The 15187-nt window shown below is 46.9% G+C and overlaps 1 protein-coding gene across 1 annotated transcript in view; it reads left to right on the top strand.

The window, feature by feature from the left end:
• Positions 1–15187, top strand: part of bnc1 (basonuclin zinc finger protein 1) — a 116895-nt gene that overhangs the window by 82452 nt on the left and 19256 nt on the right. Inside the window, exon 4 of the mRNA XM_078241029.1 lies at positions 10487–12399. Coding sequence (XP_078097155.1) covers positions 10487–12399 — 1913 coding nt within the window. The remainder of the gene's footprint in view (positions 1–10486; positions 12400–15187) is intronic.

The raw sequence follows: 15187 nt of genomic DNA, 5'->3' as shown, positions 1-15187 counted from the left end.
AAATGAATGGAAACTTATTGACACTGATGCTATGGGCTAAAATTAGGAGTTAGTATATTTGTAATGCTTCGCTTTGTGAATAAATCTAAAATTGAACCTCCTCCATTAATTGGCTGTTAGACATTTAAAATAAAAACAGAAAATGATGGACAAACTCAGCAAGTCCAATAGCGTCTGTGGAGGGAGAAAGAAAGTTAACGTTTCGAGTCCGCATGAGTCTGCTTGGAAGCTCAACATCACCATTGACCAGAAACTGAAGTGGACTGGCCATATAAATACTGTGGCTACAAGAGCAGGTCAGAGGTTAGGAATCCTGTGACAAGTAACTCACTTCCTGACTCCCCAAAGCCAGTCCACCGTCTACAAGGCACAAGTCAGGAGTGAGATGGAATACTCCCCACTTGCTTGGGTGAGTGCAGCTCCAAAAACACTCAAGAAGTTTGACAACATCAACATCCCACTTGATTGGCACCCTTTCCACAAATATTCACTCCTTCCACCAATGACGCACAGTAGCAGCAGTGTGTACCATCTACAAGGTGCACTACAGGAACTCACCAAGACTGCCTAGGCAGCATCTCCCAAACCTATGCCTGCTACCTTCTAGAAGGACAAGAACAGTAGATTATTGGGAACACCACCAGCTGGAAGTTCCCCGCCAAACCACTCACTGACTTGGAAATATATCATCATTCCTTCACTGACATTGGGTCAAAATCCTGGAATGCCCTTCCTAACAGCACTGTGGGTGTACCTGCACCATATGGACTGCAGCGATTATAGAAGGCAGCTCACCCCTCCTTCCCGAGGGCAATTGGGGGTGGACAATAAATGCTGGCCTGGCGAGCGACACCCAGATACCGTAAATGAATAAAAAATACTTTTAAAAAGTTTTAACATTTGACCTTGCCTTCCTCAGGGAGTGAATGATTCGAATAAGCAGTCACCAATTAAGTGAGACAATGGAGTGAATTTTCCATCCCGCCCACCACGGGAATCGTAGCGGGCGAGGGGCAGATGATCCGTTGACTTTGGGCGGGATTTTCCAGTTTCGGGGCAAGCACGGCCGGAAAATCCTGCCCCACATCACCTTCAGTGGTGAAAGCTGGTGTTGCAAGCTTCAAATATTCCTCACAAGCCCAAATCACCATCTTGACTCACAGTTGAGCTTGGGACAGCTGCTTCTGTGACCATCTAAAGACAGAGTGCTTGTTACTAGATAATGTTTCGCTCAGTAATCTTCCACGAAGGAATTTTCACAGGAGGTGCTCAGTGAGTGCAGTCGATGATTCATCGCCAGACAAAAAGAAACAATTCAATCGAAATGTGTGACTTTCAATGGTGAATACATTCATGGCACCAAAAACATTGCCTACTAGAAAGGCAAAATAATAAGTTAAACAGAATGGTGCCAACATTATCCAGAGCTGGCTCCAAATTGTAATATTTCAGTAAAGTTCCTTTTATGGGATGCTATTCCATCAATGGCTCAGGGTAAGTTCTCGTTGATTTAATTTAGAGGCATTTACAGCCTCTACATTCCTTGGAGATCAGATGCAGATTTCACTGCATAAACTTGCAAATTTGTGTACTTTCAGATAGTTGCTACTTTATTTGGCTATGGTTTTTGTCTAACTTTGTCACCAAGCAATATATTTTAGTTTGCTGAAGCAAGTTGGGAAAGTGATCTACAGGGAGGACACAGGAGGATGTATTTTTACATCCAGTGGCAGGCCAACCTCTGTGGGCGTGGGGAGTTTAAGGCCCCTGATAATAATGTCAGGCCGAGACGCCAATGTCATCTACCCTCCATCAGGTTTCACCTGGGTGCGTTTGCAAGCGAGTGGGAAACCCTTCCCCCCCATGCCCCAACCCTCCGCCTCCCTCATGACAGTTGTCAGATAAGGGGGCGGCACGGTGGCACAGTGGTTAGCACTGCTGCCTCACAACGCCAGGGACCTGGCTTCGATTCCCGGTTTGGGTCACTGTCTGTGCGGAGTCTGTACATTCTCCCTGTGTCTGCGTGAGTTTCCTCCCACAGTCTGAAAGATGTGCTGGTTAGGTGCATTGGCCATGTTAAATTCTCCCTCAGAGTACCCGAACAGGCGCCGGAGTGTGGCGACTAGGGGATTTTCACAGTAACTTCATTGTAGTGTTAATGTAAGCCTACTTGTGACACTAATAAATACATTTTTAAAAAACTTAAGCAATTGTAGGAAAACCCCGAAGACACCAACCAGGATCTAACCTGTAAGTAATTTAAATCACGCTGGACCAGAAAGTAGGGCGTCTTCCTATGGCTAATTGTGTGTTCAGCTAGGATAAAGTCAAGAGAGGATAGTAGCTGGAAACTTTTATACACTCACTAATCTTATGCTACATCTGCCATGCAAAGATTAGGCAGACACGCACACTGACACAAAATGGAGGCCGATGCAGTACAGCACCCAAGGGTGCATGTGCACTACGGGCGCCATTTTGGAATTCTGTGGGCACTTGCCACACCCAAAAAAATGGGCATTAAGAAACCCAAGTTCTTGTCCTAAAGTTCCGTTGTAAGATAACATTACTGTCAGACAATTTGATAATTACAGCAGGACAATCAGCTTGGTTCCCTATTCTGTTAGCAAACACTGTGCAGTTAGCTTCACTGATCAATTTGCAGGGAACAACAACGCAATCCCCTCACACCCATACCCACCCCCCTCCCCCGGCATCCCCCACCCCCGCCCCCACCCCCCCACGTTCCTCTCGAAGGTTGGTGTGGAATAGTTGGAAGGAAAAAAGGAAATTATATGAATCATCAACTAAAATGTGAAAAATGTTTGGATCAGTTGACAAAAATTTGATCACTTATTTTTCCAACAGACATTATTTTGGGTAAGTATGTGTGGTCTGGGTGGGACTGTTGGTGGTGCAAACTCGATGGGCTGAATGGCCTCCTTCTGCACTGTAGGGACCATTGTAGGGTAGCCTTATAGTCTGATCAATACTCCAAGCCAGAAACTCTCTTCATATCTGTCTTTAAGGCAAGGTTTAGAATTTTCCCAATTTACTTTAAGGATGATTTTATGACATAGCAAAACAAAAAATGTTAGTTAGAAAAAAAGTGACCAAATTTTTGTCAACTGATCCAAACATTTTTCACATTTTAGTTTATGATTCATATAATTTCCTTTCTTCCTTCCAACTATTCCAACTTTAATATGAAGCTTTTGCACATTACGAGTTAGCAATCTTTCCCTTCATTGTTTAGCTGTAACTGATACTGGAGACCACTTACACCAACTGGTTGTTGGGAAGGGATTTTGTATAGTGCAAGATATCAAATTGTGAGGAACTGCCAACTATATGGAAAAAAGACGAATCAAATACAAAAGTATTTGGGTATATTGGGGAGTTGGGCTGGGTTGTGTTCAATTGTTCAATAGTCCTGTGTTTGGTTGTGTGAGTTTGGTTACTAACTGATCGATATGCTCACTGTGCTTTATTGGTTAAGCTTGGGTGTGGACTCAGAGCAAAGGAAAAAGGCATCACAGAAACTAGTGGAAACTAGAGCTGGGGTAAGCATGGTTGTAATGACTTCAATCAGGCCATTGAGGTTGGCCTATTGGAGTATGAACTCTCTGACTAAGGATCCCCCATTGGAAGTCCCTCTACGGAGGGACCCTCCCCCCACACTATTTTGGGGACCTGGGGTGGAGTGTGCTGCACGCAGCAGTACTGTACAACCGTAGGTTCTTCCGGTTCACGGGCTCCCAAGTGTGCCCTTTTTTCAACCTTGTGGAGTCTGTGGACCATGTCTATGTTGCATGTCACTGGCTGCACAACCCTTTCAGTTTCCTTACTGACCTTTTATTGATGTTTTGTTTGCACTTCAGTCCCACGCTTCTGATCTACGGTCGCCTGGTGCGGAGGAGGGCGGGCAAGGAGGAGGACCTCCTCGTGAACCTGCTCCGGAGCCTGGCAAGGCATGCCATCTACAGGTCCAGGCAGCGGACGACCGAGGGGGGTCATCCAACCTGACTGTCTGCCCCTCTACCGTGGCTACATTCGTGGCCGGGCGTCCCTGGAGAGGGAGCATGCGGTGTTCAAGGGCACAGTTGATGCCTTCTATGCCCGCTGGGCACCGCAGGGACTGGGGTGTATTATTGACCCCTTTAATCACACTTTAAGTTGATGCTTTAAGTTTCCTTTCCACTTCGTTTTTTGTTTCGGGCTGTTCCCCTCCTTTTAGGGAGCTGCCCTTTTTGAGTTGTCCCTGAGTTAATTTGATTTTATTTATTTGGTTGGTACCCTCGAAGAGGTACCTGATTAAGGATCCAATTGATGGGCCAATCAGCGAGTCTTTGCCTTGTACTTAACTGGGAGTGTCAGTTCCTCTGACACCCCCGGAGGTAGACTGCTGACTGCTAGCACTCTGTGTACTGCTGTTAGAGTTTGTAAATAAAGAGACTTTGGTGAAGGAACTTCCGAACACTTATTACAATGGTGCAGGCATTTTGAGATCGCAGAGATATTTTGAAACGCTAATAAGTACAATTGTTGCTCATTTTGCAATGCAGCAATGTTGGCACCAGTTTCTCTGAGATATATAATATGTACAACAGGCTGAGAGTGGTAAGTGTTACTTGGGATTGGGAAATGATAATAGATAAAGGCATTGCAAGCTAAATGAAATTATCGTGCAGGCCACCAACCTTAGAGAGAGACTTGGGGTGGGGGGGTATGGCTGTGGGGAGATGACATTGCTGTTCCCTGCAAATATATCAGGGAAGCTAACAACACAGTGTTTGCCAGTAGTATAGGGAAACTGGCTGATTGTCCTGCTGTAATTATCAAGTCGTCTGAATCACCATGAGCAGTGCCACAGGAGATTTGCTAGCCTATTAGCAATGATGCTCAAATGCTCACAGGTGCAACACTCCAGAAGTCTGACAAATGCAAAATCATCACTAACTGTTAGTTAGTTCTGACTTGTAGCCAAAAGCTGACAGGAATATTTACAAATCGTACGTCTGCATTTGTGAACTTCCTGCCATCATGTCACTTACTGAATTATAGACAACCTTAGGCCAATTTATTCCAGAACTGCCACAGAAAGAGCAAGGAAGCTAATCATTTGGATATGGAGAACCTTTCCCACCAACAGAAAACAACTCACTCAAACAGAATTTTAAAAAAACAAATGCAGCCAAGAAACTACATCCCTTTTTTTTCAAAGGGGAACAAAACCAGATGGCTGTGATTCTCTGAGCAGAATAGCCACCCAGAAAACTGCTGTTAACTCCTGGGTAACGTTGGTACCAACCCATGGGCGGCACAGTGGTTAACACAGCTGCCTTGCACCGCCAGGGATCCAGATTCGATTCCCGGCTTGGGTCACTGCCTGTGCGGAGTCTGCACTTTCTCCCCGTGTCTGCGTGGGTTTCCTCCGGGTGCTCCGGTTTCCTCCCACACTCCAAAGATGTGCGGGTTAGGTTGATTGGCCATGCTAAATTGCCCCTTAGTATCAGGGGGATTAGCAAGGTAAATATGTGGGTTTATGGGGATGGGGCCTGGGTGGGATTGTGGTCAGTGCAGGCTCGATGTGCCGAATGGCCTCCTCCTGCACTGTAGGGATTCCATGACACCTCCCCATCCAGACCCCCTTCCCCCTGAGCAACTCCTGCCCACTATCCGACGGCCCCCTACCTCTCAACACCCTGACTACCCCACATTCTCCGGATCATCTGGGCCCCATGACCAAGTGACCCCTCCGACTCTCCTGTCTACTAACGCCCGATATTTAACTAACCTCTTTCCCCCGTCCCTTAACTTCTCTCCCATCAAAGCGTTTGGAACATTTTACAGCACTTTACGGCAGCTAATGGTGTTAAAGGGGGGTGTGATGTCACCTTCCCCCCGACACAGCTGTTCCCAGAGCTGCTGTGCTACAGGCCTGAGTCTGAAGTCTGACTGAGAAACATGCAGCTTCAGTCTCGGGTGAGTGAAAGAATCAGAGAAGCATAAAGAGCCTCCTCCAGGCCTTAGACACAGTGCTACAATTCTTCCTTCAGTTTAGGTGCTTATCCAATTCCCTTTTGGAAATCACAATTGAATCTGCCTCGACCAGCCTTTCAGACCACACTAGCTGTGTGACAAAATGGTTTCCTTTGAACCTTCTGCTCACTTCTATCTCTATCTCCTTTGTTAAGACAGTACTCGAAGCCCACAGGCGTGACCTCACTGGCTGTTAATGCCACTCGCCCGCCCTCCGTTCACTGGGATGGGAAAATCCCCCCGGCATGAACAGCCATAATATTCCGACCTACATCTTAGATCAAGCATTTAGTCACCTTGTGTGACTAATATTTCCTTGAGTGACTCAGTGTCAGATTTGATGTGATGATAATGTTCCTGTGAACCTCCTTTTGATGCTTTGCTATATTAAGGGTGCTATGGCAATGCAAGTTGTTACTGCTGCAGTGAGGAAGAGACTCCTCTTTGCCTCATCTGATACCTTCAACCAACCTCTCCAGGGGCTGGTGCTAGCCTCTGCATAGAGGTATGAGAGACCTCTGTGGCTTCACTGACTCAGTGACTTCATGCTGTGGCCCTTAACTCCAGACCGGACAATGGCCTTTCGTTCTCCCTCCCGGTTCCAATTCAACAGCATCCCTGAAGACAAAAATGACGAGAACATGCAGGGGAACAAAGGAGCTGAAACTGCTTTCATTTGCCCCAGATGCTCTCTTGTGAGATCTGAGAAGAGGTATTTAGAAACTCGTGTTGATGGCTGTAGCTCCCTCCCATGTATAGGGTGGGGAGGAAATTAGAAGCCACAGTTAAAGTAAGACCCTCTCCTTAAGCAATGCCCATTACAGATAGCCTGCAACAGCGTGCCATCCCACAGTCATAGAAACATAGAAGATAGGAGCAGGAGGAGGCCATTCGGCCCTTCGAGCCTGCTCCGCCATTCATCACGATCATGGCTGATCATCCAACTCAGTAGCCTTATCCTGCTTATTACCTCTGATTACCTCTAGATTAAACGTCTTCAGCTCATGCTTTGCTAATTTCCCAAACCCAGCCTCGCGCAGATTCCACTAATGCATAACTCTGCCATCCACCGGTCTTGCACACAGCCTCACTTCCAAAATCCTGGTCCTGATTTTCAAATCCCTTCTTGCTCCCACCGCACCCGACCACGGCATCATTCTCCATTCCAGGTTGCATCTTCCAATCCTCTGACGCAGGCCTGCCCTGTTTTTCTCTCCCTCCCCACCCGCAAACATCATCGGCAACTCCATCATCAGCAAGGCAGCTTTAACTATCATACGCCTGTGCTCTCAAACTCTCTTCCTGAACCCTTTGGGTTTGCTACGTCTCCCTGGTTTCAAAAGTCACCTCAAAGCCTCTGATCAGGTTACAGATACAAATTGGGTTAAAGTTAATTTATTAGTGTCACAAATAGGCTTACATTAACACTGCAATGAAGTTGCTTTGAAAATCCCCTAGTTGCCGCACTCCAGCACCTGTTTGGGTGCACAGAGGGAGAATTTAGCGTGGCCATTCAACCTATCCAGCATGTCTTTTGGAATGTGGGAGGAAACCAGAGCACCTGGAGGAAACCCACGCAGACACGAGGAGAACGTGCAGACTCCGCACAGACAGTGACCTAAGCCGGGAATCGAACCCAACTCCCTGATGCTGTGAGGCAGCAGTGCTAACCACTGTGCCACCGTGGTTAGTGGCTCCTCTGAGTATATATTAGAGAGGAACCATGATGACCATTGTTATATGAGTAGAGTTGCTCAGGGTTTTACGTATGCCAGGTCATTTTACAAATGTTTATTTATTTATGAGTACTTATTTTTGACTTGGTACCTTTTTCACTCTTAAGGGTGGAACATCTTTACTCTTGAAAAGGTAAGTTTTCCCAAAAGAAGTATCTTCTTTTGTCCTAATGATTGCCATCACAAATTAAGCATACTGCTTCAACTGGGAACAAGCATGAACTCTGAGGAAAAACTATCCCTCTTCTTACCCGAGTTACGTCGAATGATGAGATTAAAGGTATCCCTCCAATGGGATAATTAAGACTTGATTTTGACTTTATCTTGCTCCACATTGTTGTTCCACATAACAGCTTGAGTGAAACCAGTTAGACCTCATCCAGTTGAAGCAAAGAATGTTTGATTGTCTCTTGGAGCATTTGAAACCTTGGATTTAATAATAGACAAAGACATAGAACAGTACAGCACAGTACAGGCCCTTCGGCCTTCGATGTTGTGCCGAGCTTTGTCCGAAACCAAGATCAAGCTATCCCACTCCCTATCATCCTGGTGTGCTCCATGTGCCTATCCAATAACCGCTTGAAAGTACCTAAAGTGTCCGACTCCACTATCACAGCAGGCAGTCCATTCCACACCCCAACCACTCTCTGAGTAAAGAACCTACCTCGGACATCCCTCCTATATCTCCCACCATGAACCTTATAGTTATGCCCCCTAGTAACAGCTACATCCACCCAAGGAAATAGTCTCTGAACGTCCACTCTAGCTATCCCCCTCATCATCTTATAAACCTCTATCAAGTCGCCTCTCATCCTCCTCCGCTCTAAAGAGAAAAGCCCTAGCTCCCTCAATCTTTCCTCAAAAGACCTACCCTCCAAACCAGGCAGCATCCTGGTAAATCTCCTTTGCACTCTCTCCAATGCTTCCACATCCTTCTTATAGTGAGGTGACCAGAACTGCACACAATATTCCAAATGTGGTCTCACCAATGTCCTGTACAGTTGCAGCATAACCCCACGGCTCTTAAACTCAAACCCCCTGTTAATAAACGCTAACACACTATAGGCCTTCTTCACGGCTCTATCCACTTGAGTGGCAACCTTCAGAGATCTGTGGATATGAACCCCAAGATCTCTCTGTTCCTCCACATTCCTCAGAACCCTACCATTGACCCTGAAATCCACATTCAAATTTGTCCTACCAAAATGAATCACCTCGCACTTATTAATCAGTTGATAAATTCTGTGAGAGCTATAGGGAATGTTTGTTCAAAGGTTGATCAACTGTTTGCTGTAGTTGATGTAATGGGGGCAATTTTCTGAGTCTGTGCTGATGACAGGGGCCTTCACTCACTGCTGGGTGGCACGGTGGCACAGCGGTTAGCACTGCTGCCTCACAGTGCCAGGGACCTGGGTTCGATTCCCGGTTTGGGTCACTGTGTGGAGTCTGCACATTCTCCCCTTGTCTGTGTGGGTTTCCTCCCACAGTCCAAAAGACGTGCTGATTAGGTGCATTGGCCATGCAAAATTCTCCCTCAGTGTACCCGAACAGGTGCCGGAGTGTGGCGACTAGGGGGTTTTCACTGTGATTTCATTGCAGTAAGCCTACATGTGACATTAATAAATAAACTTTAATAATAAAGAACATAGGAACATGCAGAGGAATATGGGAAGTAGGAGCAGGAATATAGGCCATTTGGCCCCTCAAGCCAGCTCCTCCATTCAACATCTTCTACCTCAAGGCCATTTTTCCGCATTATCCCCATATCCCTTGATATCTTTAAATCTAAAACTTTATCGATTTCAGTCTTGAACATACGCAATGACTGAGCTTCCACAGCTCTCTGAAGTAGAGAATTCCAAAGATTCACCACCCTCTGAGTGAAGGAATGCACTCCTCTTCTCAGTCCTAAATGGGCAACCCTTTATTCTGAGACTCTTCCTCCCCTCTCGAGATCCCTGCCCCCCAGCAGGGGGAAACATCCTTCCTGCATCCTTCCTGAAGAGCCCTCTAAGAATTTTGTAAGCTCACCTTTCTTGCCAGAAAACTATAGAAAATGTCTAAAAAGCAAACCACTGCAGATGCTGAAATCTGAAACCAAAAGAGAAAATGCTGGAAAATCTCAGCAGGTCTGACAGCATCTGTAAGGAGAGAAAAGAAGTGATGTTTCAAGTCCAGATGATCCTTTGTCAAAGCTGTTTAATACTTATCTAGATAGCCACATGAACGGAGTGGGAATGGAGGGATACAAAAGAATGGTCTAGTTGGGACCAGGGAGCGGCGTGGGCTTGGAGGGCCGAAGGGCCTGTTCCTGTGCTGTATTGTTCTTTGTTCTTTGTTCTTTCTCAAAGGGTCATCTGGACTCGAAACGTCAGCTCTTTTCTCTCCTTACAGATGCTGTCAGACCTGCTGAGATTTTCCAGCATTTTCTCTTCTGATTATCGGAAATGTCTGTTCAAACACTGGTCACCTGTGGTCATAAATGACAAAGAAAGCAGGCCCAATCTCCTCAATATCTCCTCATATGTCAATCCTGACATCCATGAAAATCTTGGGCTTCTTTTGCATCCCAGCACCTGCCCTTCAGTTGAGAAGGTCCCCACCACCAGTGAGAAAAAAAATGAAACCACTTTTATAGGCATTATCAGTGAAGTAAGTCGTGCCAGACTGTGATAGAGTTTTATTCCCTACTGATTCTTGTGTTGCAGGATGCCTCGGGAAAAGTGCTTGATCGGTGGAGCATAATGACTTACGAGGAAGAAATGGTCTCCCTGCACCAATTCCTTCGTTTCGGAGAAACCAAATCCATCGTGGAACTCATGGCGATTCAGGAGAAGGAAGGACATGCTGTTGTGGTCCCGCCTACCAAAGCCAACTCCGACATCCGGGCGTTTATTGAGAGCAGCAACCAGACCCGAAACCCGGGCCTAGCCACTCACTCGGAAAAGGTCAACGTGAGCAGTATTCATCACTTTGAGAACATTGTGAACAACCTGGCTTTCATGTTGCCATTCCAATTCTTTAACCCTATCCCCATGCCCCTGTTGGGGACATCTCCGAACAGCTTCCTCCTCGATCAATCCCAAGACCGGCCACGAGAAACAAAGCAAGAAATTCCCATTCCTATCAGCAGAAGTTTTCTTTTAAACGCTCACGCTGATTCCTTCCAGAGCGCTGAGGAGAACAGCCAGAATTCCCAAGATGACATGAACCTAGATCTGAAGAATAGCTCCACCAATGAGTCCAGCGCTGTGGCATCTCCTTCACTCAGTGTGACACCAAAGCATGAGCCAGAACAAGTTCATGTGCCTTCCCATACCAGGGTCAAATCTATGGAAAAGACTGGTTGCCTCACAACCAAGGGACGAGTCTACTGTAGCGCCTGTGAGAAGACCTTTTACGATAAAGGCACATTGAAGATTCATTACAATGCGGTTCACCTGAAAATTAAACACAGATGCACCGTCGAGGGTTGCAATATGGTTTTCAGTTCCCTGCGTAGCCGTAATCGTCACAGCTCCAATCCTAACCCCAGGCTTCATGTGCCAACCATGAAAAACAATCGTGACAAGGATCTGAGGAACTGCTCTTTGGCAACAGTTATCCAAGTCAGTAACAAAAGGCTTGAAGCCACTAGCTGCCCTGGCACGGACCCCCGGTCTCTCACAGGATTGGATAATCCTCGTACGGAGTCAAACCTTCAGAATAGTGCTCAGAGCAACATTTGCAATGTCGGACATGGGACCATGTTTCAGAACCTGAAGACTGTTCAGCCCGTTCTCCCTTTCTACCGTAGCCTGGTGACACCATCTGAGCTTGCCGTTTCTCCAGGCGCCCTCCCTCCGTTACCTGCCGCAGCCCAGTCGATCCCGGAGCAGCTCCCGGCAAGAGACCCTGTGCCGAAGAAGAAGTCTCGCAAATCCAGCATGCCTGTCAAGATCGAGAAGGAAACCATGGAGGAACTGGAGGACCCCGACAGCGGAGCTGGTGACTGCTGCACGGGGGCACCGCTTAGAAGCAACAGCGAGTTTAAGGGTATGAGGAACGGCTTTGAGGGGACGGAAAGCGGAACGAGCTATTTGTCTGACACAGAGGAACAGAGCCTCAAAGTGCAGCAAGAAGACCTGATGGTTGACAATAGCCAAGCAAGTGTTGGCAGAAAGGCAGAGAAAGGCCTGCTCTACTTGGAAAATGGAGATGCTTACATGAAGACAAGAACTGTAATCATTTCAGCCCATGGGGAAGAACAAAGCGAGTCTGAACCGGACAGTGGCGAGAGCTTGGTATCTAAAGCAGAAGGTTGGTTGCAGCCGACGGACGTTTATAAGGAAGTTCAGTGCAGGCTGAATGGAGGCTTCAGCAGTACATTACTGCATCAGAGAGGTGGTTCCCCATGCTCCGACAGTCCAGCAGTCAATGGCTGCACATGTCCACAGCCCGTTGCAGATAAGGGAGATAATCAGGGTACATCTAATCCTAACTATTGCTATGTCTGCAAGAAGGTGTTTAAAAGCTCTTACAGTGTTAAGTTGCATTACAAAAATGTGCATCTAAAGGAGATGCACGTGTGCACAGTTGGAGGTTGTAATGCAGCTTTCCCTTCAAGGCGCAGTAGGGACAGGTCAGTGAAAAGTTGCTTCTTGTCTTGTTTTGTCTTTTAAAAGCTGAACGCACTTGCTTCAATAATGTTCTGATTCGCTTCATCTTGCATTCTCAAACTGGTCCACACATTTGCATGTTTTGAAAACCTTTTGCCTGGATTCTCCTTGGCGAGCTGTGCTCGTGTCTGGCATGGCGACAAAAAGCACAGTTATGTCTGAGACGGTGCTCTTGGAATTTTTGGCTGCTCCACCTGCGTTGGCCCAGGGGAGGCAGAGCTGCAGCTGCAGAGGTGCAGAGGAGCGGGAAGCTAATAAAACTGGGGGGTCAGGAGGGAATGATGGCCGAGGGGAGATCGACCCTTCAAGTGGTTGACTTTCAATTTTACCTTCTAGTTGTTACGTTCCAACAAAGATCACCAATACTTTTGGGAGGGTCTAATGTACAATGCTGTGCACAGTGCCCGCTTAAAATAATATCTAACGGATGATTTGGGGGCAGAATTACAGCTTTCAATCAAAGCTTAGAGAGATTTCCCTGCTGCTCTAATGAGTTCAGTGAATGAGTATTTGAGCCCAAGAATATATCCAGTCTGATCATCTGTGTCAGCCTTAGTGCCCGTGTTGGGACGGCACGCTGGCACAGCGGGTTAGCGCTGCTGCCTCACAGCGCCAGGGACCCAGTTTCGATTCCCGGCTTGCCTCACTGTCTGTGTAGAGTTTGCACGTTCTCCCCGTGTCTGCTTGGGTTGCCTCAGGGTGCCCCGGTTTCCTCCCACAGTCTGAAAGACGTGCGGGTTAGGTGCATTGGCCGTGCTAAGTTCTCCCTCAGTGTACCCGAACAGATGCCAGAGGGGGATTTCACAGTAACTTCATTGCAGTGTTAATGTAAGCCTACTTACGACTAATAAATAAACTTTACTATAAGGAGAGAGAAACACAGTCTCCTGTTGGAGGAGAATCCCTATAGTGCAGAAGGAAGCCCATCGAGTCTGCAACAACTCTCTAACAGAGCACCCACCCAGGCCCTACCCCATAACCCCATGTATTTACACCACTAATCTCCCTAACTTACACATTTATTTGGGACACTAAGGGACAATTTAGCACGGTCAATCCACCTAACCTGCACAACTTTGGAGTGTGGGAGGAAACCAGAGCACCCGGAGGAAACCCACGCAGACACGGGGAGAATGTGCAAACTCCACATCGACAGTCACTCAAGGCCAGAATTGAACCCAGATCCCTGGCGCTGTGAGGCAGTCGTGCTAGCCACTGTGCCACTGCACCACTGGTGTGATGCCCTTCCCTGTTGACTAGCTTGCTGAAACCACATCGACTCTCAGATGAAGAATCTAGCCACTTGGGTGCAGGGAATTGAGGGGCCCCTGGAACCTTGTTGGACAATATCCCAGCAATCTGTGTGGGAAATCTGGGGTGGTACAGCTGAGGCATTTGTCCACGACACTGTCATTGGAGTGTAGAATGCCCGTTGTGTTATTGACACGGCCCACAGCATTTAACCAAGTTTAGGGAAATCGCTTTTGAAATGCCTCTCATGCATTGATTCTTTTTTGCAGTTTTTGTCTGGGAAGTGGGATCTTTGCGTAGGCATTCCGTGAGGAGAAGGTTGGACCCACTGGCCGGAATTGTACCGGCTCACCCGCCCCAGAATTGGGGGGGGGGGCGAGGCTCGCAGAATGGCATTCTCTGTTGGCCACGGGCAGGATCTTACGAGCCTTGTGCGGGCGAGGTGGTAAAATTCCTGTCAGATTTGTAGCAATGATTTTGTTTTTTCCATTTTGGACACTGGCACACCTTAACAGGTGCCCCATTTGACCTCACTGCCCACTAGATTTCTGTCATTTTGGTGAGCACAATTGGATGTCCCCAGTGGTCTTTTTGTATTTAAATGCCTGGGCAACTACTGCTGAACTTTTCCAACAGTGAGAAGGCTTTACAGACAAGCCTAATATATAGCCCACATCTATTTTATGTCTCTCACTCACACACTTTGTTATTTGTACATTTGGGACTGAGAGGAGGCAGTAGTGTCATGGTATTACCACTGGACTAGTATTCCGGAGATCCAGGGTAATACTCCAGGGATCCAGGTTTGAATCCTGCCATGGTAGTTGATGAAATTTGAATTCAATAAAGAAAATCTGGAACTTAAGGTCTAATGATGACATGACATGATTGTCATTAAAAATCCATCTGGTTCACTAATGCCCTTTAGGGAAGGGAATCTGCCATTCTTACCCATTCTGGCCTACATGTGACTCCGGATGCACAGTGGTTGACTCTTACCTGCCCTCTGGAAAGGCCCAGCAAACCATTCAGTTCAAGGGTAATTAGGGATGGGTAATAAATGCTGGCCTTGGCAGCGACACCCATGAATGAATTAAATAAAACATTGAAAAAATGTACCAAAGAACAGTACAGAGAAGAACAGGTCTTTCGGCCCATCAAGTCTGTGCCAACACAGATGCCTCTCTAATCTAATACTTTCTTACCTCTATGTGGTCCATATCCCTCTAATCTCTGCCTATTCATGTATCTATCCAGGTGTCTCTTGAACATTGTTATAGAATCTACTTCCACCACCTCCTCCGGCAGCGCGTTCCAGGCACTCACCACCCTCTGTGTGAAAAACTTGCCCCTGACATCTCTTTTAAACTTTCCCCCTCTCACTCTCAACCTATGCCCCCAAGTAATTGACCCTTCAACCCTGAGAAAAAGACTCTGACTCTATCCAAGCCTGTCATAATCTTGTAAACCTCTATCAGGTCCCCCTCATCCTCCGACGTT

The sequence above is a fragment of the Mustelus asterias genome, chromosome 24 (genome assembly GCF_964213995.1).
Source record: "Mustelus asterias chromosome 24, sMusAst1.hap1.1, whole genome shotgun sequence".
NCBI classification, from domain to species: domain Eukaryota; kingdom Metazoa; phylum Chordata; class Chondrichthyes; order Carcharhiniformes; family Triakidae; genus Mustelus; species Mustelus asterias.
Note: the sequence above shows the minus strand (reverse complement) of the source record. Positions and strands in the feature narration are given on the sequence as shown.